The sequence below is a fragment of the Vipera berus genome, assembly GCF_964194415.1.
Source record: "Vipera berus genome assembly, chromosome: 4".
In the NCBI taxonomy this organism is placed as follows: domain Eukaryota; kingdom Metazoa; phylum Chordata; class Lepidosauria; order Squamata; family Viperidae; genus Vipera; species Vipera berus.
The window spans coordinates 18,555,548-18,582,703 of record NC_138206.1 but is presented as its reverse complement, the minus strand read 5'-3'; the positions used below and the strand labels follow the sequence as shown (position 1 = coordinate 18,582,703).

Below are 27,156 nucleotides of genomic sequence, written 5' to 3'. Positions count from 1 at the left end.
ACATTTGGTTCAAGATGCAGTAATTTTTGACTGGTCTGAGGTAGTGCTGAAATAGTGATCTATTGAGTGTGGGGAGGGAAGGAGGTAGGGAGGAAGGAAGGAAGGAAGGAAAGAATGAAATGATACCATAGAATATTACCAAGTTATTTAATCTATGGCTATGAATGAAGGCAAATAGATGTGTCCTGGGATAAAATTGAATACACACATTCTGGTAGAGAGAAGGTCCCTAAGGATGGGCTCCATCATATCTGAAAGTTCAGAAGACTAAACCTCTGGTCCCAGTGACTGACCCAGATTGGATCCTGCAATTATGGCTACTTTGTAAAGCACAGAGAATTTGTACTTATTTACCCTTGTAACAGCTTCTCAGGCCATGTTTGATTTGGTCTGCAATAGATTTGTTCTATTGCACATCACATAAATCGCATACAGTAATTTATAACTTACCGTCTTGTTGTTTTACATACACAGAGAGCTTATGCACTGGAGGCAAATTCCTTGGGTGTCCAATCACACTTGGCAATAAAGAATATTGCTATTCCTAGTCTAGTTCACAGATGATTATTTCTGTTCCATCCAGAAAATTAGAATTTGCACAGAAAATAAATGTTGTATGGATAACATCTTTTTGTGCAACACATTTTAAGAAAATAATTGCGATAGGCAAGAATTAGTTTCATTTCTTAACACGTTTTTCTCTCATTATTAAACCACTTTTTTAACAGCGATATTAACTTTATAAATTTACATTCATTACATTCCAGCTTTTCCTATTTTAAAAATCATTGGAGCTGATTCCCTCTTTTGCTTTATTTTACTGGAATGACTCCGTCATAAAATGGACTACCCACTTCTGTATTAAGCTCCTCCCTGCTGTTTGTAGAAAGCTCCCTAGTTGTGAAATTTCAGCCTGCTTGTCAAAGATAAAGTTGTGAGTATGGCCAAAGCAGATGAAAATATTTTAACAGGAGAGACCAATGATTGGTCCAGAAGTCAGTAATACTTTAAGCAAGAAAGAGATTTCCTATTCCCAAAGACTATGTCCTGTGCAAATAAACTATCGTTGTTGAAACATATACAAAACATAATTCTTCCTTATGCTGAAAAGATTTGAATGGTGTTCCAGTTTTCACAAGGCATGTAATACCCTTTTATGCCTGACAGTTACAAGATGCTCCAGGGTTCTTGTTTGAGTAACAGCTGCAAAAAGCTTAGCAATACGAGTAGTTCCTCTTTCAATGAGAATGGAATGGAGTAAAATAGCTTTTCCAATTTGATGATTTTGAAGTCGTGATACATTGCTGATGATGTGATATCCCAGTGGTAATTCAAGAAAATTAGGTTTTTCAAAAACGGTCCCAGTCCTGCTAGCAAGCCATGCTTGCAACCAGATTGACCATGTTTCAAATTGAATCAGTAATATGAATTACAATATGATGCATTCTCTCTCATTCATTATATCATTTTCATACTACAGTATTGCAGTCCCACATTCATGCAGCTGCAGCCCTTGAAATCAGCTGGCTGAAATTTCTTTTTAAAATCTGCTTGTTGTCGGTTTTTGTGAAAATATTAAGTGTTCCTTCAGATTGCTGGATTAAAAAGATTTCAGAAGCTTTCTTAAGGAAAGGGATTTTCTCTATTACTATCCTCTCTACCATGCACACAGATTGAGGAGGTTTACTCAACGATTTACTAATTACTTGCCTAAAAATCTCTAGACTACTCTTCCTGAATTATGTTACTGAACAAATATCTGATGTATGTGTGTCTAGACACAAACATGTTTCCTCTGCTTATTTTTTTTTCCAAATCAATTTAATCATTTCAAATATAAGCACCCAGCTTTATTTGGGAGTCTGGCAGCCTTTAACTAAATAACTTTTTCATCAATTACAATTCAGTAAGTTTTTTTCACACGTGGCTATTGATCTTCGCTTAAATTAACTTACTCTTGGGTTATTCTGAATATTGTATTAGCTAAAGGGAGTATGAGTTCCAATGAAGGTATTGATGGAGACCCAATTCCACATTTAACCTTGAAACTAGCTATATGTAACTTTTGTCTATTATTTTCTGTCAGCCCACAGGATTTTTATTGTGAGGATAAAATGAAAGGTGATTGTTAAAAAAAAGGTAGAAAATAAATGCAGGATTAAGTCATTAAGCAAAAGAAGATAAGTGATTAATGTGATTTATTTTATTATTTTTTTGTTTCTTAACAGATGAGAATAGGGATCCACTCAGGATCTGTTCTGGCTGGAGTTGTTGGGGTGAGAATGCCCAGATATTGTCTCTTTGGCAACAATGTCACCCTAGCAAGCAAGTTTGAGTCAGGAAGTCATCCACGCCGCATCAACGTCAGCCCAACGACCTATCAGTAAGTGTTCTTCAGCCTTTTTAAAAAATATACTTCTTAAAGCTTTGGTACACAACATTTCTGACCATAAAATGATATATCACCCCAATGTGCTGTACATTTTCAATATAAAGTAAATCTAGGGGCATAAGACAATTTGTATCTAAGTAAGCTTTTAACTAGAAAAGGACTATATTGTCTGCATGTCTTCTATCAATCAATCAATCTCTTTAAGAATTAAGGACATAACTATTTAGGGCCTGATTTCAAAATAAAAGAGTTATATATTCAGCAAAAATGCTTGGAAGTTGTGCTTTCTTAACGTTCCCCATATTTTTAGTTGGGTGCTTTAGCATAAGAACTTGTAACTATAATTATTTTCCTTTGATGTGACCTATGCAGCAAATAGTCAATATTAAAAAAACCCCTTCCTTTTTACCACCCTGCAATGCCTTAATTCAGAGTAGGGTCGGGGCAACTGGATGGAGCTGAGCGTTTACTGGCCAGATGCCCTTCCTGACACCACTCAGAGTTCGCAGCAGATTTTTTTTTCAATATACACATCCAAAAATCCATCACAAGCACTTTCAAAATTTCTTTCTTTCAGATATTCTAATTGTTCAAAGGCTGCCTTTATTAGTATTTTTGCAAAATACCAGTTAAAGCAATTTTAGTCATCTCTTTCGACAGTGCTTTGACTGTGCCCTATCAGATTGGGCTCAATAAAATATGGCATGAAACAATTGAGAAATCATGTAAACCACAGCCCCTAAATAAAATACTATTGTGAGAAGCACAGTTAGATGTGCCCCCAATGTTTTAATAATTTTCAAAGGCACGTTCAGAGTCTAAAAGTGAACTGGATTTCTGAACCTGTCCTACACATATGATTCCTTCTGACTAATTTAACTGTTTTGGAGTTAGCCTTTATGAACTCATTTTGTAGTTAGATTTTTTTTTCACTATTGTGGGCTTTGTAGTTTTCTTCCTGTAGTTTCAGCATTGTTTGCCTGTTTGTATGCTTTCCCTTTTTAATAATCTCAAGACTCTCTCTGTTTATGTTCGTTTGTGTAAACCTCTATTTAAATGAAAGCTTATATAATTGTCTTCACCCAAGATGTTCAGGGACTGATACAATTGAATATAAAATAGCTAGAGATTTGACGTTTTAAAAGCAATTAAAACTATTGCTCAAAATGAAGATTATACACTATAGATAAAAATCAGATAACTACTATACAGAGCAATTTGTGTGCTTCAACAAGGGGCAGACATGTTGAGCAGATTTTGATGGATGGATAATGGATGAAGAGAGGCAAAGCTGGAATATGGGAATACAAAGTAATTTGGGAACCAGTTGGCATAAAATAAATTCTTTTGTCCCAGATTGACCTAGTAACAAACAGTTATTAAAATTTCAGAGATTAGTGTTTGAAATCAGTCTAATTTCCCTGTGCAATTCCGTCAGATTGTTTTGTTCTGATTTTTAATTCTTTTCTCGTGATGCTCAAATTTGATATGTGAATAGATACTCCGCAGCAGCTCCCCAGAAATTAAAATCTGATTTATACCTTGGAATGTGAATTTTGCACAATCAAGATAATCATTTGTGATATTTATTCCAAAGTCACACAAGATCGTTTGACTGAATTGCAGGGAACAATTCTTCAGTAATATGTATAAATATATATATTTATTTATATTTATATTTATTTGATTTATATACCGCCCTTCTCCCGAAGGACTCAGGGCAGTGTACAGGGCAATAAATACAAGATACAAAAATTAAAAACAAATTAAATAATTGTGCCCGATACAATAAATTAGTTAAAATCAATGATTAAAACCCCAAACCCATCAGACCAGGCCGGCTTGTTCGAATAAATAAGTTTTTAGATCACGTCGGAAGGAGTGAAGGTCGGAAGCCATCCAGACCTCAACCGGTAAACGGTTCCAAAGGTCTGGCGCGCCCACAGAGAACGCCCTCCCCCTGGGGGTCACCAGTCACCATAAATGTTGTATGTTCTGCTACCAAGCTACAGTCCCTGTTTCTGAAGCTCCCTATCTTACTCTGGCAATAGAGCAGGCGATGCTCAGCAAAGCAAGTCAACAACCAAGCAAGCGAGACTAGCAGCCAGAAAATTGTGCTCAGATGTTTTGTTCTAAACTCTATTACTCCTGCCTCATAGGCCATCTGGCCTTTTCTCTTTTACACACTGAAAACTGGATGTTTGAACAAACTGTGCCTTGGACTCAGTTCTACAGCTGTTTTCGTGAAATCAATGAAAACCTATCCACTGATTGTAACTAAACTGATGGAGCAGTTTACATTCTACACCAATGTTTCTCAACCTCAGGAACTTTAAGTTGGGTGGACTTCATCTCCCAGAATTCATCAGCCACCTGGAGAATTCTGAGAATGAAGCCCACCCATCTTAAAGTTGAGAAACATTTTTGTATATTAGGAAGCCATCAGGAATTGAGCTGTACTCAAATAAGGCTCCTACTTTCTGCATAATCAGATAAATGGATTCTGTTCCTTTAAAGTTTAAAATGATAGCTTCATTTTTAGTGCTTTAAAATATTTAAATAGTTAATGTCTGAAATAATACAGTTTTACAATTTCTCTGTAAAGAAAGCCTGCCATTGCTGTTCAAAGGTGAAAGTTGCTAAATGAGTGTAACTTGTGTATTAGATTTGGCATTCTCTCCCAAAGAAGCAACAATTTGGATATCATACTCTCTTCTTTCATATTTCCCTTAAAAAACCCATTTCCTGATTTTTCTCCTTCTTAAACTCATATTTCCTAACCGCATGGTTGCCACCCTTTGTATTATATGCATGAACTGGTGAAAGGAATCACAGTTGTTGTTCCTTCCAGTCCAATGTTACTTGACCCACCCACCACCAATGTCCATTTGAAGCTAATTCTGCAAAAACCTGAGATTTCAAGATCAGCACTCTGTGTCTCAAGGTGAACTCTTCGTGCTCACATACTATTCCTCTGTGCCAGTGTAAACAGGGTAGTCCTTCCTAAATTCCTTCTTGGATGAGAATCTCACAAATTTGTTCTTCTTTGCTGAAACAGAAAATGCTGTTTCAATTATAACAATGTACTAAATCCAATGCACAAGCTGCTTGTCCAGGATATAATAATTTTAATATATGCCCAAATGAATTTCAAAGCTTAAAAAAAAAACCGTTGTCAGCAGTTACAGGTCTGCTAAAAGTGGTTGTTTCCTTGGATTATATATGAGGCACTCTGCTTATTTAGAAAATTCCACTTCATTGGTTTATAGCCAGTGGCTCTAATCAAGATACCTTATACTCAGTAGGGAGCAGCAGGCGACACGGGTCTCTTATTGTACATCATGGATTTTCACTCCATCTTTTCTGAAAAGTGAACAGATTTATCCTGCGAATATCACTGAAAAACCTTTGAAAGGTGCACCACTTTCCATGTTTAATCTGTTACACAGGCAGAGCTTGTTTCTGTGCTTGGATTGTTCCTGTTAAATCAAATAACAATTTAAATGCCTAGTTTTACAGAAAACAGTGCCTTTCATTTGCAGGCCATTGTAAAACAAAGGGACCAGAACTTAGTTAATTTCGACATGGTAGAGAACTTATTTGTGAAATGCCAGCTCTTTGGTAAAATAGGTGCCATATGTGTGTAATTCTGTGTTACTTTGTAAACAGCCCGCCCTTTATTTTCTCCCCCTTTTTTTAAAGAAAAGCCATAATACAATATTATATCTAAACATCCAACTGTGATTTTTTAATCTCAGTTATATTTTCACTGAATTTGAAAAATATTAAAGTAATAAATCTGATATAGATTAAAGGCTTTATTTTGTTCAGTACCCACAGTGATTGTTTGAAGGGGGATGTGTTGTGTAGAGGAACATAATGCTTAATTGCCATGACATTAGGAAAAGAGAAAGTTTTCTGCTTTCTAGTTTAGGGATCTTCAGATTATTTGAGGAGCTTTGTTTTGCTGTTGGTTGTAAGATCTTTATTTCCCATTTTCTTCCAATTAATTTAGAATAGTGTTAACATTTCACCCTAAGTTTGTGAAGTTGATAAGGGTGTGAAATAGCTAGTCCACGGGTCCAAGTGCATGATTTGATCTTCTGTTGGATGACTTCAGAAAAGCGATTGTGCTGAAAAGTGTTAGATTGACAGTTGGTGTCATTAGAGTGTTGTCAGGAATCCTTGTTCACGTTAAAAAAAAACACGATTTTCTTCAAATCCAGTAATGAATATAGTGCTCAGTCAGTGACTGTAATTGTTAAATAAAAATGTAAACCTGGATTTTTTCCAAGCAGTATTAACACTAGACAGTCAACAGTAAACAATATCCTACTCAAGGAACTACCAAGGGAAAATTACACTCCTACCAACATAGACAGGGCAAACTACCTTATATAAACAGACCCCACTCCCTTCCCACAATGAAGTTGTTACCTTATTTGATAAGGAAATATCTGCAAGCAAACAACTAGACTCAGACAGCACCAGGAACTGCACAGTTCATACAGATTTTCTCCTCTATTAATTGTGGATCTTGTCGAAATCAGGATTAAGTGTCACCACTATTCCAGGTGATTGACTGGCCTATAGCACTACTAGATGTACCTGGTCAATGAATGTCCATGGATAATTGGCAAAGGTGCAACATAAATTCAAGGATATTTTTTTATTCACATAACACTAGAATTTGATTATAATGAGTGATTATAATTACCGTACGTATTTTTCGGACCATAAGACGCACCTGACCATAAGACGCACCCAGTTTTTAGAGCAGGAAAACAAGAAAAAAAATATTCTGAACCAAATAGTACTGGTATACTAGGAAGGAAGGAGGGGAGAGAGAGAGAGAAGGAAGGAAGGAAGGAAAGGAAGGAAGGAAGGAAGGAAGGAAGGAAGGAAGGAAGGAAGGAAGGAAGGAAGGAAGGAAGGAAGGAAGGAGGGTGGGAGGAAGGAAGAGAGAGATAGAGAGAAAGAAAGAAAGAAAAAGAAAGAAGAAAGAAAGAAAGAAAGAAAGAAAGAAAGAAAGAAAGAAAGAAAGAAGAGAGAGAGAAAGAAGGAAGAAAGAAGGAAGGAAGGAGGGAGGATGGAGGGAGCAAGGAAGAGAGAAAGAAAGAAAAAGAAAGAAAGAAAGAAAGAAAGAAAGAAAGAAAGAAAGAAAGAAAGAAAGAAAGAAAGAAAGAAAGAAAGAAAGAAAAAGGAAGGAAGGAAGGAAGGAAGGAAGGAAGGTAGGTACTGGTAGTTTCTTTTCCCTGAATAGGTTTTCTAAGAGCAATTTCAAACAATTAGCAGTATTATCTTGCAAATGGGAAATCACTTCCAATAAACTTTGCAGAGAAACCTGCAGGGACAACTCCTCACGGCTTTGCTGGGGCAAGTCGCCTATGAGGTTTAGTTTAGCAAAAACTATTTCTTTAGCAGCGAGGTAAAAGAAAGAAAATGTGCGCGCGCAGGGAGGGGGAGGCAGTCAGAAGGCATGGCAGGCACGTCCATATTTTTTCCCCTGCCGACCAATCACAGGGGCGGGGCGGAGAATTCCACGTCTTCATTCAATCACGTCTCTCCAATGGAGCTGATGGACTGCGTTGACTGAACGGGAGACAAGTGTTTTCGTTTACCTTCGGACCATAAGACGCACCTCGTTTTGAACGTCCCACTGCTTAACATTGGGGACAAGTTACTTCCCCCTGTTGATAGGGCCCGCAACCTGGGTGTCCTCCTAGACTCGCAGCTCTCCCTGGAAGACCACATTGGAGCTGTGACCAAGGGGGCCTTCTCCCGGGTTCGACTAGTTCGCCAACTACGGCCTTATCTGGACCTGGATTCCTTACGTACAGTCACCCATGCCCTTGTGACATCTCGCCTAGACTATTGTAACGCTCTCTACATGGGGCTGCCCTTGAGATCCACTCGGAAGCTTCAACTGGTGCAAAGTGCGGCGGCACGGACACTCTTGGGAGCCTCCCGATACTCCCATATCACACCTCTCCTCCGTGCGCTGCACTGGCTTCCGGTTGCCTTCCGTGTGAAGTTCAAGGTGCTAACAATGACATTCAAAGCCCTACATGGCATGGGTCCGGACTACCTACGGGAGCACCTTCTGCCGATGTCAGCACCCCACCGTCCTGTGCGCTCCCACAGAGAGGGCCTCCTCAGGGTGCCACCGCTCAAGGAATGTCGGCTGGTGGCCCCCAGGGGGAGGGCATTCTCAGTGGGTGCGCCAGCCCTCTGGAACACCTTACCAACCGAAATCCGGATGGCCCCTGACCTCCGTACCTTCCGTCGCGACTTAAAAACTTTCCTGTTCCAGCAGGCTGGCCTGGCATGATAACGTTAATTGGGGTCCCAGTTTGTGTTCATTAGTGTTTCTTATTATTTTATTGTTCGGTCTGTATACCTTCCTTCCTCTGTACACCGCCCCGAGTCCCTCGGGAGAAGGGCGGTTTATAAAAACTAATAAATAAATAAATAAATAAATAAATCTTATGGTCCGAAAAATACGGTAATTGATAATTCCAATTTTGCATTAACAATACATGTTGGCCATTAGTTTCCATAACTTTGACAAAGATTATATAATTTTATGGATAAATCTATGATGACTATATTTAATTTTCAGATTTATAGAAACAACGCCATTAAATATCAACTGTTACCAAATAATTGGGGCATACTACAGCTAGAAAACTGATTACTGAAGGAAAAAGAATTGGGCACTGGAATAGACCAACCTTCATTCTGAAACTTTAAAATTCTCCTGATACTCTTTAATGATATATCATTATGCAATTCCAAGAAAATCATCCCATATTTATGCTGATTTGATATTTTTTGTCCTACCTGGAATCATTTAGATTAAATAAATGCATGGCAATTTGTAAGTGCAGTTGTTTTTCAGATAATAAATGTTACTGTACAGATAGGCAAGGACACAGGTCCTATTTACCCCTACTTATATTTGACATTTTATTATGGGATCTCTGGATTTGCTTAAGAAGCTTTGGAGAGATTCTGTTGGTTTGTGTGCTACAGTGATCCCAGGAAGTTGTGTATTCTTTGGGCAATTGGAAATATTTGATTTACATGGCAGAGTTTTATTTTATATGTTGCGATGGTTATATTCCAGTAAGTCCTGTATTTATTACAGCGGACAATGCTGTACAGTTGTCTGTTTCTACCATTTGGAATTCTGGGTTACTTTTTTTCCCCCTTTGAGTAATGTTGCTATGCAGTTCCTTTTGTGGACAGACGTGTTGTTGCTTTGGTAGTGAAGTACTTGGTTATTGTGAAGTGCTTTTCAGATGAACCTTTTTTGCCATTGTTTCTTCTGCTGAAGAAGATATTCAGGAAGGTTGGGTGTTTTTTTTTATCTATGTCCCTTTTTTATCATGAAAAATTAATTGTCTACCTAATGTATTCATATTTTGGCTTAAATGTAGTGGACTTTCAGGTATAAATCCTGAGATGAGTAAATCCATAAGTGTTCTGATTTGTATCTATATTTGTCCATTGAACTGGAAGTTCAGTAAAGGTCAGTAAATACCATGAGTCAACTTCCACATATTCTATTGTGTTGTGCTGTTTTCATTAATAAGCTCCATACCAAGCTGGCTCCTGGATGCTCTTGCACATCTAATGCACTTCATCTATTGTGACTGGAGGTATTCTGGTTAATTGCAAAATCAATGTTGTGATATCCCATGCAATCTTCAGATTGCACATTGACCATCCTTAATGCTGTGAGAGAGAAAACAAGAGTCCTCTGTTAGAAATGTTTGAAACAGTCTGAGATATTTGTCTCATTTTACCAAATAGCAACGTCAGCGCTGGAGCAAATATGTTGTCTACCGGAGCTTGAAGTCAACTAGCTGCAGTCAAGGACAGAAAAATACTAGGAGACAGATAAATGCAAAATGTTATGAGAATGTAGTACATCTTATCATTAATATACCAAATGCTACAGGTTTTATTTTTAGACATAATCTTCATTTGGTTATTGCAGCCTGAAGGGCCACTTTACCTGTAACTTCTCCTTTGTCAAAACTCATATTCTCTCAAACTTAACGCTTTTAAATGGTGATAGATTTCATAAGTACAGTACAGTCATTAAGCATGCATGCTATTAGTTTAATAGATTAAATTTTATTAAGAAAATTCTTAAACTAGGGAATGCAATGCAAAGTAAGCCATTTTGTTTTGTGAGCCTTGTCTTGTTTTAGCAGATGTAAGTATTCAAACCAGTGGTGGGATTCAAATATGTGAACAACTGGTTCTCTGTGTGGATGCCGCTGCCGGAAGTCCATTCTGGGCCTGGGCAACAAAAAATTAGCTACTGGTTCAGCCGAAGTGGCGCAAACTGGGTGAATCCCACCACTGATTCAAACCTTGGATAAACTGCTCAGTGCCACAGAGGTTAAGATCCAGAAAAGCTTAGCAACATCACAACTGAATCAGTGAGACTTATATTCTGTCCCTTAAGAACCATTTGTAAAATATGTCAGATTTCTTGTCCTCTTAAGCTATATCCGATCTTAGACAATACAAAGTGCTACATAGTCCTAAGGAAAAGTAGGAAACAGAATAAGTCTAGTCTTGCAGAGAAATCAAGCTAGGTTTTTGTTCAAATATGGCAATTAACAGCTAGCTATGATATCTATATTTTAACAAACCAGCCAGTAATTGCTTTATCATATTGCATTTTATATTCAACATTTATGCATTATTCAGGGGCAGTAGTGTATGAATTGTTCAGTTGCCTGAGAAATATAATGAGAGATAAAACTTTTAAAAATACATGAGCAATCATAATGGTTAGTTTATTATCATACTAATAACTTTTGCTGGTTGAGTTCATTACTACTTCCTAAATAAATCTAACTTTTGATTGAAACTATCTGCATAACAATAATGTGCATAACAAGCTTTGGCTTGCAACAAAATGCAGGGTTTGGGTCAGTTAATTCTACAAAAAGAAAGTATGAATATTTGCCGTTCTTGGTAGATAACAAACCATTCTAAATTCAGCCATTCTAAACATTTTTTGAGAGAAAAGGCAGATTTCATCAATGTCTGGAAATGAAAAGTCACTACTTGTCCATGGAGGAGAGATGAAGGAAGACTTTTATTTGTTTGCAAACATACCAAAGTATTTTTAATCCATCCATCCATATATATGTATATGTGTATGTATGTATGTATGTATGTATGTATGTATGTATATGAGAGAGGGGGTAGAGGTAGAGGTATATATAATTTGATGGTTTTTAATGCATGCATAGAAGTGATTCTGAGTGCTGGTTTCAGACCAAGTGTATCCTTTAGACTTGTGGAGAATTGGAAGTGACAGGTTGCAAAAATTTGGCTCTGTCAAGATCTTGTGTGGTTACAAAGACCTTTCTTCTTACTGCACAAATATAGTCTACTTAGATACCTCTAGTTAGTATTATCAACAGATACCAGTGACCTCAGTATCATAAATCTGTTTTTGTTGTTTGGTTTGGTTTGATTATCCCCATATACTATTTGTGTTCTTTCGTTGTGAGCTGCCCAGAGTTTGGTTTAAGGTAGACAACCATGTAAAGGTTTTAAATAGATAAATGAATAATCACATACTTAATGTAGAATCTTTTTCAGAAGTCTAGTGAAGACCAATGTGGGTTCAACTAGGTTCACTTTATTTTATTGATATTTCTCAGTTCTAATAGTATATCGGAGATTCAGTAGGTTTTGTACAATGTCTAAGTGTTGTAACTTAAATCATCCTGAAGGGCACCATGTTGGGAAAGTCTCTCTGATACAATTGTATTCCTGCTTTGGGATTGTTTTAACAATGAAAAGGGAATGGCAATTGTAGAAATAACTTTCTTATTGTTTATTTACCTGACTCAAAACTACTGTAGTGTCCCAACTAGTTCCATGACCTGTTTTTAACTGTCTCTCTAAAACAGTACTTTATGACCCTGGATTAAGTTCCCACAATTCAAACTGACTTGTATATGGATTTGTAATTTTCTTGGAGTTTTTTCTGGGATAATTTCAACTTCCAGGACTGATCTACAGCTGTGGAATTCCCTGGAGATCCCAGCATCATCCTGGATAGCTTCCTTGAGGTTACATGCAAGTTAACTGACTGCTGATTACAATGTGTTAATATATATTAGTAGAAAAGAGACATTATTTTTCACAAAGGACAGATTTTTCTTTAGGGATCATCCGTAAAACTGGAGTTGTGCTCATCATTAGTGATGAATTGGATTAGAAATTTAAGGTGAGAGTATTGATTAAAAGTGATGAAATTTTTCCATTATTACAGTGATTTCCCACCATTTTTTTAAAATAATAAAGAATCATAGAAATATCTAAATTATTTGCCAAAATATATGGGAAAGAACTGAGTCATATAAAAGTTGGAGTCATTTATTAATATTGATGTGCAATAATTAGTGAAAAGTATTCCTTTTTTCTAATGGTCATCCATAATTTAACTGAAAGTTATGGTAGATTTTTTTAAAAAAAATATCTAAACTATTTCCCATTGCAAAAGATCTTTGTGTATTGCATGGATTTGATCCCAGGGTAACTGAGTGAGTTTCCCACTAATTCTGCCATAATTTTTAACATACCAATTCTCCCTCCTCAAAAAAAAATGTAAAAAAAAAACTTTGTCTTGGTCAGGGAAGTCCTTACTGTTATCAGACCCATTTTTCTCAAAACAGGAAAAAAAGAGAAAATGAATTTGATTAGTATAAGACTATTTGATAAAAGATGCCCTATGTTATTTATTTATATGTCATCATTTGAAGTTATATGACTTGTGCAGAACACATTGAGAGATATGTAATAAGTTTTATACAGTTTTGACAGCTACAAGGTATAGTTTTGCTAACAAGCTGAGGGTCCATTCAATTTGCTCAAAAATAGCATCATGGTCTGAACTTTGTCATGAGCCAAGTAGCCTGCTAGTTTAAAAATAACTAATTCCCAAGTGCATCCTTGCTTATTTATCCCACACTGCTCTTTCTTAATACAGTATGTGCTTTCTATTTTGGGCAGTGTTTACATTAGTCTTGTTTAGATGGTCCATCCAGACATTATGCGGACAGACTTTATGTGTAGATAAATCCTCTACTGCACCCAATAGTCTAATAAAAAAATACTATTTTCATTTATATGTTTCTAACTTTAGAAGTAATATTTTGAACATAGTAGTGCTTTGCCAACATCACAGTGGCAAAACAGATTATGTATAGAATAGTATGTTGAAAATATTGTGATTTATTTTTCTCACCACTATGATTAAAACACTCATGAGCTTATTTATCTTCTCTTTCTTTCCAACAAACCAAATACTAATTTATCTGGACATACACTATGACTTAATGCAATGTTTTTCAATCTCAGCAGCTTTGAGATGTGTGGATTTCAACTCCCAGAAGCCCACACATTTTAAAGTTACTGAGACTGAAAAACACTGACTTAGTGTATTGTGCCAGCCCCATCATTATTATGGGAGAAATGGTTCTGTACTATAGTAAGACTTTCATTTGTTTAATAAATTAGATTTGTGCCCTATCTTTTCTCTGAAGGTAATGCATTTTCCTCATTGGAGTCTCCCCTCATTATACCATGCCAGTTCTGTGAGAAAGAGTCAGCAAGCAAAATGGATCTTTCTGATTCCACTCAACAAGGGAACCAAGATTCTGCCACACTGAATAGCAGAAATTAAGATAATATCTATGCATATTTCTCTATTTGTGCATATGTTTCTATTCCAATTTGATCAACAATTGAATCACATTATAAAACAGGCAATGAGAAAGTATTCTTCACTGCACCAGAGGCAGCTCAGTGTCCAAACCACATGATCCATGAACTTCCCCCTTGTTCATCCAACATCTGAATAGACTACCTCAAACTGCCTAATGTCATTAGCAATCATTTTCAGTTCATATGAATTTGACAGAGCTAATGACTAGACCTTTTGAACCAAGAACAAAAAATGTGGGATTAAATGATGCAGATATGGAATGTATTCAGGCTCATTTATTTCCTGCTGTTTCTCCTCCTCCTCCTCCTTCTGTATTCAGAGGAGGAGATTAAAAACTTGTGATGCTCATCTGCTTTTTCAGTTAGCGCTCTGGATTTTATCTTTCTCAGCTGGGTGTACATGGCTGATGGTTCATATCTCTCACTTATATGGTCTGAGGGACTTCATATTATAGCAGTTAACTACCCAGAGAAATATGCATATGTGAATGACAAATGACTTCCACATTATATCCCTTTAGAGCAGGGGTGTCAAACTCAATTTCATTGAGGGCCGCATCAGCATTGTGGTTGCCCTCAGGGGGCCGGGTGGGTATGGTCTGGGTGGTCGTGGCCTACTGGGTGGGCGTGGCTAGAGTGTGTATGGCCTATTGGGTGGGCATGGCCAGCTCTACATCGTTCGCCTCAAGGGTGCCTATGGGGGCCTGGGCAGGAGTGGGAGAGATCTGAGGGTCTCTGGCAGAAGGAGGGTCTCTGGGCCAGGGCCAAGGCAGTGGGGCCATTCCCTCACTGTTTCCAGGATGGCTTCGCGGGCCGCATGAAACCACTTTGCGGGCCAGATCTGGCCCCTGGGCCTTGTGTTTGACATGTCTGCTTTAGAGTAAAAGTGTTGCATATCCCTTTGGATTTCGGACATGTGCTGGAGCCCATCTTCAGAGAACACTCCGCTAGATAGAAGTTCCTTGAAGATGGGCTCAGTGACAGACCCAGATTGGATCCAGTTGTTATGACTGTCATAGCACATTATTGTGATTTCCAACATTCCCTACCAGCTTCCCTCAAGCAGAGGAAGCTGGCCAAAAGTTGGAAGTGGCAATCATATGTGGTCCTGTTTAATGACCCCCACATGGTCCTTGTTTAATGGCAGCAACTGTGACTGTGGAACTGCAGTAACTAAGTGGTGCAGTCACATAAAGTTGTGCTTTACAACTCACTTAGTTGTCATAAAAAGAGGACTACCTGTATACTATACTCCTAAGATATTTGTGTTCTTAAAATATGTAGCACCTTTTAAAAAAGAATAAACTTAAGGAAACAGATTCATTATCTAGTATTGGTATATTTCTCCAGTGTTGCTTCTTGTGTGACTTTAAAACATTTTTGAAATTCATGTAAACCCATGTATGGTAATAAATCCTCAAAGAATTTGTACACAGTATTTGAAGAATGAACTGTGTTTACTCAGATACAACAGCTTAAAAATGCAGTTTAGCTATTAACTTGTCCTGAGTGAGCTGTAGCCCTTCCTATTAAAAGTTTTTATTAATATTACTTCATTTCAATAGCCCCCCCCCCTTTGCTTCCTTTTGCTCACTCTGGTTTAATTGATATAACTGACAAAGGAATCATAGATAAAAGAGAGTAGGTAGATAGGCAAATAATACTTTGTGCAAGTCTTGATCTGTCATTCAGCTGGTAGCAAGATAAGAATTTATTCTAGAGGAGCACACAAATCTAAAATTGCAATCACTTGAAATAGCCACCTTATAAGTTCTTCCAGGCACACTGTTATTTCTGGAAAGGCAGGCAGTGTTGATGACAAAGTTGATTTATCAGCTCTCATTTCACCTGGTTGCAGCTGTTCTTGCTTTGGTTAGTCATGCTGGTTATCAAAGTTAGCCTACTGTAGTGAACTTTCATGTTGACATGAGTAAAACATCCAAACTACATTAGATGAGTTCTGACATTTTACATCCTTGGCTGTCTATTTGTTTCTGAACTCAGGTTCATATTTTATGTTGCTCTATTGCTCCCTTAATATATAGAAAACAAAGTTCTGAAAAGGGCAAATTTCTAAACAGGACCAGGAGCCATGATATATGTGGACATTTCTCTTGGTGCGTACTATGATCTCAGCCCAATCTCTCTCTCTCTCTCTCTCTCTCTCTCTCTCTCTCTCTCTCTCTCTCTCTCTCTCTCTCTCTCTCTCTCTCTCTCTCTCTCTCTCTCTCTCTCTCTCTCTCTTCTCTCTCTCTCTCACACACACACACGCACACACACACACAGAGAGACAGAGAGAGAGAGAGACTGCAAGCAACAACACACCCACCAGACACCAATCTCCAACATCTTTATTTACAAGAATTCTCATAGGCTCAGAGGTATTGTTAGAAAATAAAAATAATTATTTGATTGGAAGTTGGTATAATCTTCCCACTACCAAAAAACCTTAAAAAAGTACTCTTTTTGTGTTGCAAAGCATCCACATATACTAACGTGAGTGGCATGAAGAAATATCTTCCATTCGCCCTCCGATAGATCAGTGTTACCTGTTGTGTAAGAAATTGCAGAGGATGCTCTCAAAATTCTATACCTGACCATTGGCCTAAAACCATGGCCTCTTTCTGGCCTACATCTAAAGAATCCCATTCGAACATTAAAACAAGCTATGAAAGTCTTTCTCCTATGCCCCATAAGAAAGAGGAGAAAGATTAATAGCTACATATTTGCTAAGCTGTCTCATATTTTGTTTTATTTTTAATTTATTTAAGGAGGACCCTAGAAGTGTTTTGATTTCAAAATTCAGATGCAGAGTAGAAAGCAATAAGGAACAAGGACAAGGTTGTAAAACATTGAATGAGAAGGCTTTCTTCTCCATTCCTCAGAAGGTACCTCCCAACCCCAATTTCCTGCATAGCTATATGGGCAACTGTCCATATCATTCAACAGAATTCCCTAGTCCTCAAAGGTATACAGTTAGTCCTCAAGTTACAACAGTTTGTTTAGTGACCGTTCGAAATTATAATGGCACTGGAAAAAGTGACCAGTGACCGTTGCAGCATCCCCATGGTCACATGATCAGAATTCAGATGCTTGGCTGGTTGCAGTGTCACAGGGTCATGTGATCACCTTTTGCGACCTTTTGACAAGCAAAATCAATGGGGAAGCCAGGTTCACTTAACAACTGTGTTACTAACTTTAACCATTGCAGTGATTCACTTAACAACTATGGCAAGAAAGGTTGTAAAATGAGACAAAAATCACCTAACAAATGTCTTGCTTAGCAACAGAAATGTTAGGCTTGAATGAGGTCAGAAGTCAAGAACTCCCTGTATCCTTTAGCAACTAAAAGAGAAAAATGACCTTTTCCTTCTGTTGGAATCTTTATAAATATACCTAGTGAGAGATACATTTGATTGACATGTTTATTGCCACTGCAGCCAAGCAAATAAAAACGATAGATTTTGTATTATATGTGTACTGTTTTAAATTTGTTTTTGAGCTGCCTTATGTATTTTTACTAAATGAAAGTGCAGGTATGATTTTAAATAAATGTCAAATGGAAAACATATTTTTGCATCAGTCACATCAGTTGAATTGCTAGCTTAACAGAGCACTTGTTTGCTATCTCAAAAGCACCATTCTATGCATAGTGCACAAGAGAACAGCTACCTAATAATCCATTTCAATTTATGTGTAAACAAACAAATGGATAATTAAAACTCAATAAACCAAATGAACATTGTTAGCATTATTCATTGTTTCATTTTCCATCCACAGAACCCTCAGTGCATTTCTCAACAACAGCACATAACTCCAGAGTTAAAAAGTAGATATGAGATGTCACCATTTTCAACTATTTTTACTTAAAATGGTTCAAGATTCTAATCCTTTCAGTGTTTTTTAACTAGATGACTCAAGATATTTGTAATCTATGTGTTGATATCTCCAGTATATCTTCTAACAAAAATATTCAATATACATTTCTCTCTGCTGTACAGATGATTGTAACTTTGTCCAAAGTACAGTCTGCTATGCCAACATTAGCCTTTAAAGTCAGGTGCTGGCATTGCTCCATCAATTTATATAAAGTCTTCAGTCAGTTTTTCCTGCATTATTGACAACATTGTTTGAAGAGCCAAAGGCAACATCCTGAAAGATTCAAATACTACTAAGCTATAAAATAAGAACAAATAAAAGTTTGAACTGGAATAATTCATGTAGAAGATCAATGGAATGAAAAATGAGAAAATGCGAGGCCAGACCTCTGAGGAACCAGTTCAAAATAAGTATGCATGTAGTTATGTAACTCAGTCAAAGTATATGGCCATACAGACTCAAAAACTGCAACCCTGGGCAGTTAACACAGAATTGCAACTAGTACAAAAAAGAATATAGCAGACAACAACTTCAAGGCAACAATCTCCTTCAGAGAATGACTACCTGAGCAGGAGTTCTAATCTAGTGAGTCTTAGCCTATCAGTGTACAGCAGGGGTGTCAAACTCAATTTCATTGAGGGCCGCATCAGCATTGTGGTTGCCCTCAGGGGGCCGGGTGGGTATGGCCAGGGTGGGCGTGGCCTACTAGGTAGGTGTGGCTAGAGTGTGTATGGCCTACTGGGTGGGCGTGGCCAGCTCTACATCGTTCGCATCAAGGGTGCCTATGGGGGCCTGGGCAGGAGTGGGACAGATCTGAGGGTCTCTGGCAGAAGGAGGGTCTCTGGGCCAGGGCCAAGGCAGTGGGGGCCATTCCCTCACTGTTTCCAGGATGGCTTCACGGGCCACATGAAACCACTTCGCGGGCCGGATCCGGCCCCTGGGCCTTGTGTTTGACATGTCTGGTGTACAGTAAATAATAGTAAGGTCTGAACATCTGTGGGAGGAAAATGATAGGTGTTTTAAATTCAAAGGCCAGTATAATAGAGCACAAAAAAAGACAGACATAATAACTAGCCCTAGTAGAATATGCTTGGCATGGTGGATTAACGTGTGAGGATTTTCTAGAGGAACATTCTCAACCCAAAAAAAGAAAACTAAAGATCTTAATCTTTGAGCAGTTATGAACTGGCTTATATAAAAAAACTATATTATTTTTCATATCATTTTATGAATTTCTTAAGCAAATTTATCCTAAAGAGTTTTACATTCCTGCAGAACTAGATTCAAAATTTTCTCTCTTTCTCTCATCTGTTTGTCTGTCTGTCTGTCTATCTGTCTATCTATCATCACATTTCTATGAAATTTTATATGAAGGGATAATGGTGTCAACTTTGTTAGTAAATGTGGTTTTTTTCTATCAACATGTGCTCATATTTACTACATGCTAGATTTATTTTCAGTAATACTAATTTATTTATTCTTTCATTAAACTTGTATTTCCCTATCTTTCATAGAGACAACTCTAGATGGCTTACAAACCATAAAAGGAGCAAAATAAACAATTAATTCCTAAACATTAACACTAAAATTAACATAAAAGTTAACCATGATGGTAAGGAAGGGAGCAAGACACACACAGGGAGAAAGTCTCTTTGCTTGTGGAAGGGTCTTAAAACTTGGCTGTTCTGGTTGGTTTGGGCCTCGATGGGTGTGGTGGAGATGGTAGATGGTGTAAAAGAGGAAAAGTCCACCTCCATACATTCCTACACTTGATTTTAGTCTCTACTTCTTGTTAATTCTAATTGTTTTTATATTTCTATATAATATGCCCACAGTCACTTAGACAGTGAGGTGAATGGCATATAAATTCATATAAATGAGATCTCAAACTCATGCTTTCAAGTGCCTGCTGCTTAGAGACACAAATATTGGGTTTTTCAGGTGAGTGGCAGATGCAAGGTATTCCTGGAAACTCCTTTTTTTCCCTGCTGTCACCCAGAGGTATTGGTGGTAGGAGATTGAGTAGTCCATGAAAGTAAAGTTTACCAGCAGAGTTTCTTTCCACATGTGCAAGAACCGAAGAACTGTGGCTTAAGATTGATCTGCTTGACTTGGTGACTCTGTTTATTTAAGACAAAAAACAATGACCAGTCAACTGGCTGAATCTCCAATCTTTAACTGTCTTTGTAACCAACCTAAGACTGGAGTGCACTGTCTTTTGATAACTATTACTCAAAGTTGTCCCATTCTTGTCTTTTCCCTTATCTGCAGGCTTCTGGAAAAAGAAGAAAATTTTATCTTCATTCCTCGGTCCCGTGAAGAGCTTCCAGAAAACTTTCCAAAGGAAATTCCTGGGATTTGTTATTTCCTGGAGGTCAGAACTGGTCAGAAGCAGCCAAAGTCCTCTGTCACATCTGCCAGAGTGAGAAAGATATCCTACAACATTGGCACCATGTTCCTTCGGGAAACGAGCCTATGAAGCCTGTTGCAGATCAAAGACTCATCAAAAAAGCACAAGCCCAGAACTGGGTCATGACAAGAGAGAGGAGATTCTTTCTTTTTCACTGCATTGTTCCAAGAAAAGCAGTAAAAGCTCTGTGAAATGTCAGGCAATAATTCTTTTTAAAGGTGGGTGACTGCTGTCAGTAAAACAAACTGGAAAGTGGCAAACAAGGGAGCAGGGATTTTTTTTTTTACAAAATTCAAATTAAAACAAAATATTTCTCTGTTGCCAGAGATTCTACTGGTCATAAATATCAGAATGGTGGGGGTTTATTTGGTTTTCTTTTAGAAAAGGAATCTAAATTAAACAACTGTGGAGATATCCCCATAAGTCAGAGGTAGCTTGTAACTGCCTGGTTATCATTGGATGCTAACTCCCATCCACTAATATGGCCAGAGATAATGAGGGTCTTACCATATTAACATTAAGAGGGGCCTGGGTTGCTGACCATAACATCCATTAAAATAGAGTACTTTGTGGGTTGTATTGTTTTCTTCTGAAATGGGCCATTGTTGTATGCAAGTGTTGAATCCTTGCTCTTATCCTCTTTTTATCTCAGTAGAATCAGGATTCTTCTGATTTTTTAACCACGTGCACCTAAAGAATTTATACAAACGCTGTAAACAGTGTTAGCCAAAGTTCGACCAGAGATTGCTCAGATTATGATACATTCCTACTTTTGAGGGATTTATTGCTGAGGATGAGAACATTTCTGGTTGATTGCCATTCTTTAACCACTTCGTACAGCTACTGTAAAGATTATTTATAACCTTTTTAGAAGAAGAAATTTTAATTTGGGATATGATAATATTAAGGATTTTACCCTTTTTAAAAACCCACATTTCACTTTTAGGGCAATATTCTATAGGAAATATGAAGCTGGCTAGCTTGTTTATATTTGATAGGTATCCAATTTATGAAGTTAGATGATAATGATAATACAATTTTATTGCAGTCTGCAAAGAATGATATTTTAGTGATTTTCATTTTCTGCAATATGTTTCATCCATCCACACCCATGTTCACATTACTCATGCTGATAATAGGTGTCCAATTTCGGGATAGTATAAAAAGATCATGTCTGTGGAGATTCTCAGTCATCCAAGTGATAGCTGTCTTAAAGGTGCTTTTTTTCTTCAAAAGGCAAATGAACTGCATTTTGCTGTCATCCAAGAAGCTCCATCAGTTCTGATGGCAGGGGATGAATCCATGGGGATGAAGCTTCTTGGATGAGAAGTGAAATGTCTTTTTTCTTCCATTTTCAGAAGCCTGAAGATTAAAAAAACCAAAACAGTCCAGTTGTCTTTTGAAGAAAAAAAGGCATCTTTGAGACCATGCTGATCATGTTTAGTAACTGGAAGTAGACTATTCCAAAAAGGAATCCTCAGTTACCCTTGTAGAGTTTTAATCATTTACCCTGTTAATAAACTAGATTAGAAGGCTACTCAAATATGTGTGTTAAATTAAACCTAACTCTAATTAACGCTGTTTCTTTCATTAGTAGGTAATGAAACACACCTAAAAGTATGTGATTAGTACTTTATCCCCTGAACTTCTCCCACCCTGTTATGGTATGTCATATCCTTTGTTATGTGGCTCACTATATCTACTGTTACCTAGTTACTAGCAGGGATTAAAATCTACAGGTATAAATATTGTTGGATTTAGAAAGTTTGGGAGGGGGAGTAATAACATCTACAATTACTTTTATGCTTAAACATAATGTGATATAATATTTTGGAAACATCCCATACAATAAAATTCAGTCTTTGGAACTTCAAAATTTTGATGTTAGTTGTAAAAAAAACATGAATGATGTTCAATGCCTTAGGAAGCTTGGCTCCATGTCTCTCTTTTATTATACTTTCACCACCCCGGTTATAAGTATTGCCCAGTGGCTGTTAGAGTAGGGGTCCCCAATCCCCGGTACGTAGACCGACACCGGTCCACAGCATGCCAGAAACCCATCCGTGCAAACAAGCGAAGCCCATCCACAATGCAAACAGCACATGCCCCCTCTGGTCCACAGAAAAAAATTATCTCCATGGAACCAGTCCCTGGTGCCCAAAGAGTTTGAGGGCCGCTGTGTTAGGGAATATTCAATATTAAATAAGTTTGATTATTCGCACTTAGGCTGCCAGTGTAAAATGAGGCTACTTTATAGAAGTTTGATCTCTTGAGGTAACTTCTTCAGAGTAAGTCATTTAGGAGTGTCCACAGTGATGGTCAATACTTCAAAATGGTAGGTTCAACCAAGGAATTGGAGACCTGCAAAGAGTGGGCCTACCCATCTGCACCATTATTTTGAAGTCAGTAACTGTTGCTGCAAACTTCCCTGAAACCATTTGAGAACTATAATTTGATAAATAATAAAACTTCATTTAGACCTTTAGGTCACTTTGTATCCATATTTCATGCAGAATATTTCAGAGAGATGTTTTCCTTGAAAAATTTCTAATAGTTATATCCTACATCAGGTATGCTGTATAATTTTATGCTTTTTTTATAAATGTGTCAACCACATGGTCACTCAAGCTTGAAAGTATATCAAGCAATATATGGCCCAACAGTTAAATTATAAGGCAATTCAGATCTCAAGAATGGTAAAGAATCAAAGCTTTATGCAGTAACAAGGCCAATAAATTTGTTGTGGCATTAGTTTTTGAGGGAGTACAGCCTATTTTTTCAGATGCATGCAGTATTTCCTTTGATAAACATGAATACATAGGTTATACTTAATAAATATTGGCAGAAATAAATAAGAGTATTTGTAAGGGACAATATAAATTTTAGAATATTTTTAGTTGAGTTCAAAGATTTTTAAAATAAAAAACAGGATTTTTTGTTTGGGTTCTGCATAGATTGACATTTCATGTTCTTTTTACCACAGTGTTTATGCTTTTTTTCTCTGGACAACGCATACACATCTCTCCCAGGAAATTATAATATTTCCCCCAACAAAGTGGTCTCTAGTCCACAAACATCAGTGCCACAATAAATCTTGTTAGTTCTTAAAAATGCTGCAGGATTCTTAGCTACCTTGTGTGGCATAATTCAACATAGTCTTTGTAGGATTTTGATGATTTATACTTGTGTGATTCTTGATGTCTGAAGGTGAAACACAGGAGCATATTATATTTCTCTGTATCATGTCACCGGAGCTTTCTCAACAGTTAGGAGAGGGCTGGTAAATCACTTCTGCAGTGATATCTACAACTGAATAGTAATTTGCAACTGACTCTGTCTGTGACTTACAAATGAGCGCTCAAGTTCATATTTATACAGCAGTTCTGATGTTAAAAGCCAAACAGGGATTTAAGAAGACAGATGCCAGGCGCCTTTCACTGTAAAGGTTGACTCCCTCTAGATTCAAAAAGAGAGCAATAGGCTTCCAAGTAAGAAAAGAGGAGAATTTTCAAAAATTCACAATTTTTCCAAAGTACCCCAAATAACAATGGTCCAGATGCCATTGTGCTTTAATTAGTCCAAAAGGTACAACACCAGTCCATTTTTTCCAACAATTTGGATTATTCTAGCACGATGATCAAGATTTCAAGAAATCGATGAAACTGTTAAAGGATATTGTGCTCTTAGTGCTAAGTGGAAATGTTTGGGAAAAGTTAAGTGAATAATCCTAGTTGGCAAAGCTGTGGAGACCATCTGGGTTAAAATAAGTGGTAGAAAAAAATAAAAGCAATACTATTGTTGGTGTCTACAATCACCCACCTAACCAAAGAAAAGATGTAGATGAAGCCTTATTAAATCAAACCACAGATTTTTCCAAGGGTCATAATGTCATAATGGGAGATTTTAATAACCTTTAATAACTTTAATAATCTGCTGGGGAACAAATTGTACAAAGCACAGTCTTCTCAGGAGAAGAAAGCTTACAAGAGGATCATCTGTCCTTAGACTTTATATTTTGCCTGGTAAAATGACAATGTAATACTGCATCCTTGATTTTAAGGAAAAGCAAACACTGAGCAAACATATTTTTCACTTCAAAAAAAAATATGTTAATTTAGAGCAGTGATAAGTAGGGATCTGTGATAAGAGAAGTTAATGGAACAAGAAGCTCTTACATGTGAGGGTTCCTGAAGACAATTGCAAACCATTTCAGTGAGGAGAAAAAATAGGAGACAGATGAATAAGCCATATGGTTACACAGAATGCTTAGTGGGGAAAAAAGTGCATATGGACATAGATAGGACATAGAAAGACAGCTTTCAGAAAGTGTACAGACAAGTAGCTCAGAACTGTAGAGCTAGAGAGAGAGAAAAAAAACCCAGAATGAGCTATGGTAATGAAATGAAAAAGAAAAAGAAGGATAAAATTCCAAGATAATAATAAAGAAAACTCCAAGGTACTCACACACTTCGGTTCAGTCCTCTCCAACAAAAAAATAATATGGATTCCATCAGGAAAAATTCTGAAGAGCAATTTGAAGGGTTAGTGAGGGAGCTTCAGATTGACAAGCAATGTCAGGAAATACTTCTTTACTTTGAATGTTTAAATCTCCAGGACAGATGAATTGTATCCAAAGATAATAAAGGAACTTGCTGGTTATCTCTCTGAACCCTTATGTGTTACTACCTTTGAGGAATCCTGTGGATCTAAAGAAGTGCCAGATAATTGGAGAATAGCAAATGTTGTTCCTGGTTTGAAAAGATGGGTTAGGTGGAGTACGAAGGATGATCTAGCAAAATAGATAAGGTTGACCTGGGGAGATTGCTTTGTTTTGTTTTGGGGTGTCTCCGAGTCAGTATTGATGGTCCTGGAGACTGCCTGAACAAGTTCTTGCAGTTTTCGTGGCAAGATGACAGAAATGGCATAGTAATGTCTACCATTAAAAGTCACTAGATCAAGGAGTAAGCTAAGGTCACCAGCTAAGTTGAGGACTACCTGTACGCCAAACTGGCTCACAAGAAGATTGTAGAACCGATCAAAAGGAGATCAGTTTGTAAACTCTTTGCAAACAATGGCAGTCAGTTTTAGTCAGCATGGATTTGTCTACAGTCTATTTTTATTATGCTGTTTTTAATTGTTAGCTGCTCACAGTCATGAACTTGAGATAGACAGCAATACAAATTAAGTAAGAATAAATTCACCAGACTCACATGACTTCATTTTCTGATCAAAATAGTATCTTAGTAGTTTGTGGGAATTTTAGCCAAAGATTTGACAAAAGTATACCTTGACTTTCTGATTAGCAAGTTAATTAAGCCTGGGTTGGGTGGCATCACCCTTCTTTGGAGTACAGCGGCATGCCCTGTAATTCATGCAGCCACACTCATCTATCTTGAAAATAAATTCTTAAAGACAGCCTCTCGATAAATGTTTCCCAAACGAAAATTAAATATACAAGTATATGACAAGGATTCCTAGTTGGGTACAGTACTTATAAAAAGTGGTTTTGCAAGAGCAATTGATTATAAATTGAACATGAGCCAGGAGTGTGGTGATGTGACTGCAAAGAAGGGAAATGCAAATTTAGGCTATATTAACTAAAATTTAATATCCAAATCATAAGAAGCAATCATTCATTTTATTCCACTTTGGTGAGAATCCAACTGAAGCATCTAGTTCTGAGCATCTCATTTTAAGGATTTAGAAAAAGGCTCAGCAAGTGGCAAAAGAATGAAAATAGAGCAAGATTGAAGGAGCTTGACATGTTTAATCTTAAGGAAAGATAATTGTAGATACAATAGCAGTCTTCACTTATCTGAAAGGATATCATACAGATGGTATGTAATTCCAGGTGGCAGGACATGGTAGATTAGATTTAAATATAGAAATTCCTGTCAAATGTAAGAGGGCAAAAGATTATGAACACATACACATACCTACAAGATGGTGATATGAAAACCTCCCCTTCTCCCCATTTATGTGGGCATCTTGTACAACAATTGAATCAGAGTTGTCATGGAAACAAATTAGCAGGCATATGACGCCATTCAGATTTTAATTTTGAGTATGTTTCTCAGAATCTAAATTTTGTCCTCCTAACACTAACATACACACACTCTCACACCCATGCACAGAATCCCAATATAAAAAAGCATTCGGGCAGCCAGATCCCAGTTAGCTAGGGAAAGCATTCATGGAAGCCTTTGCATGGTCTTTTGCTCAATCCCAGGTAAAATTAGAAGATGTTGCATGGCAACATTGCTTGACCAATTATTCCCATTGTTTCCAGACAAGCCAGAAGACTGAGGAATACTAATTTATTTGAATAATAGTGTCCAGGAGGAAGATATGATGAGTTTGAGTGAAAATGTTGAACCACCATTTAGAAGTGATTTCAAACAGCTAATTTATAGCAAGAGATGAATCCATAATCACAGAGATCACTGCAGAATCTAAACAATTGTTGTCAGCATCTCCATGGAGATAATGACTATATATGCAAATAAATCAAGTCTTTCTCGAAAGAAAGAATGGCTTCCCATGAAAAACTTAACAGACCGGTGTTTTAAAGAAAACATGTTCAGAGGTAGTATATCCCAAACATTCTTTTTATATGCTTTCATATTATGACAGCTAACATTAGTCTGGGGCATATTTCTCTAGTTACTGTACAAGGAAAGCTTTAATATATTGTTAGATGTGAGTT

At 37.2% G+C, this 27,156-nt stretch overlaps 1 protein-coding gene across 1 annotated transcript in view; it reads left to right on the top strand.

Moving 5' to 3' along the window:
• GUCY1A2 (guanylate cyclase 1 soluble subunit alpha 2) overlaps positions 1-21,702 on the top strand; it is a 194,517-nt gene extending 172,815 nt beyond the window's left edge. The window contains exons 7-8 of the mRNA XM_081326290.1: positions 2,229-2,383; positions 20,312-21,702. Coding sequence (XP_081182416.1) covers positions 2,229-2,383; positions 20,312-20,519 — 363 coding nt within the window. The 3' untranslated portion in view covers positions 20,520-21,702. The remainder of the gene's footprint in view (positions 1-2,228; positions 2,384-20,311) is intronic.
• Positions 21,703-27,156: the final 5,454 nt, after the last annotated feature.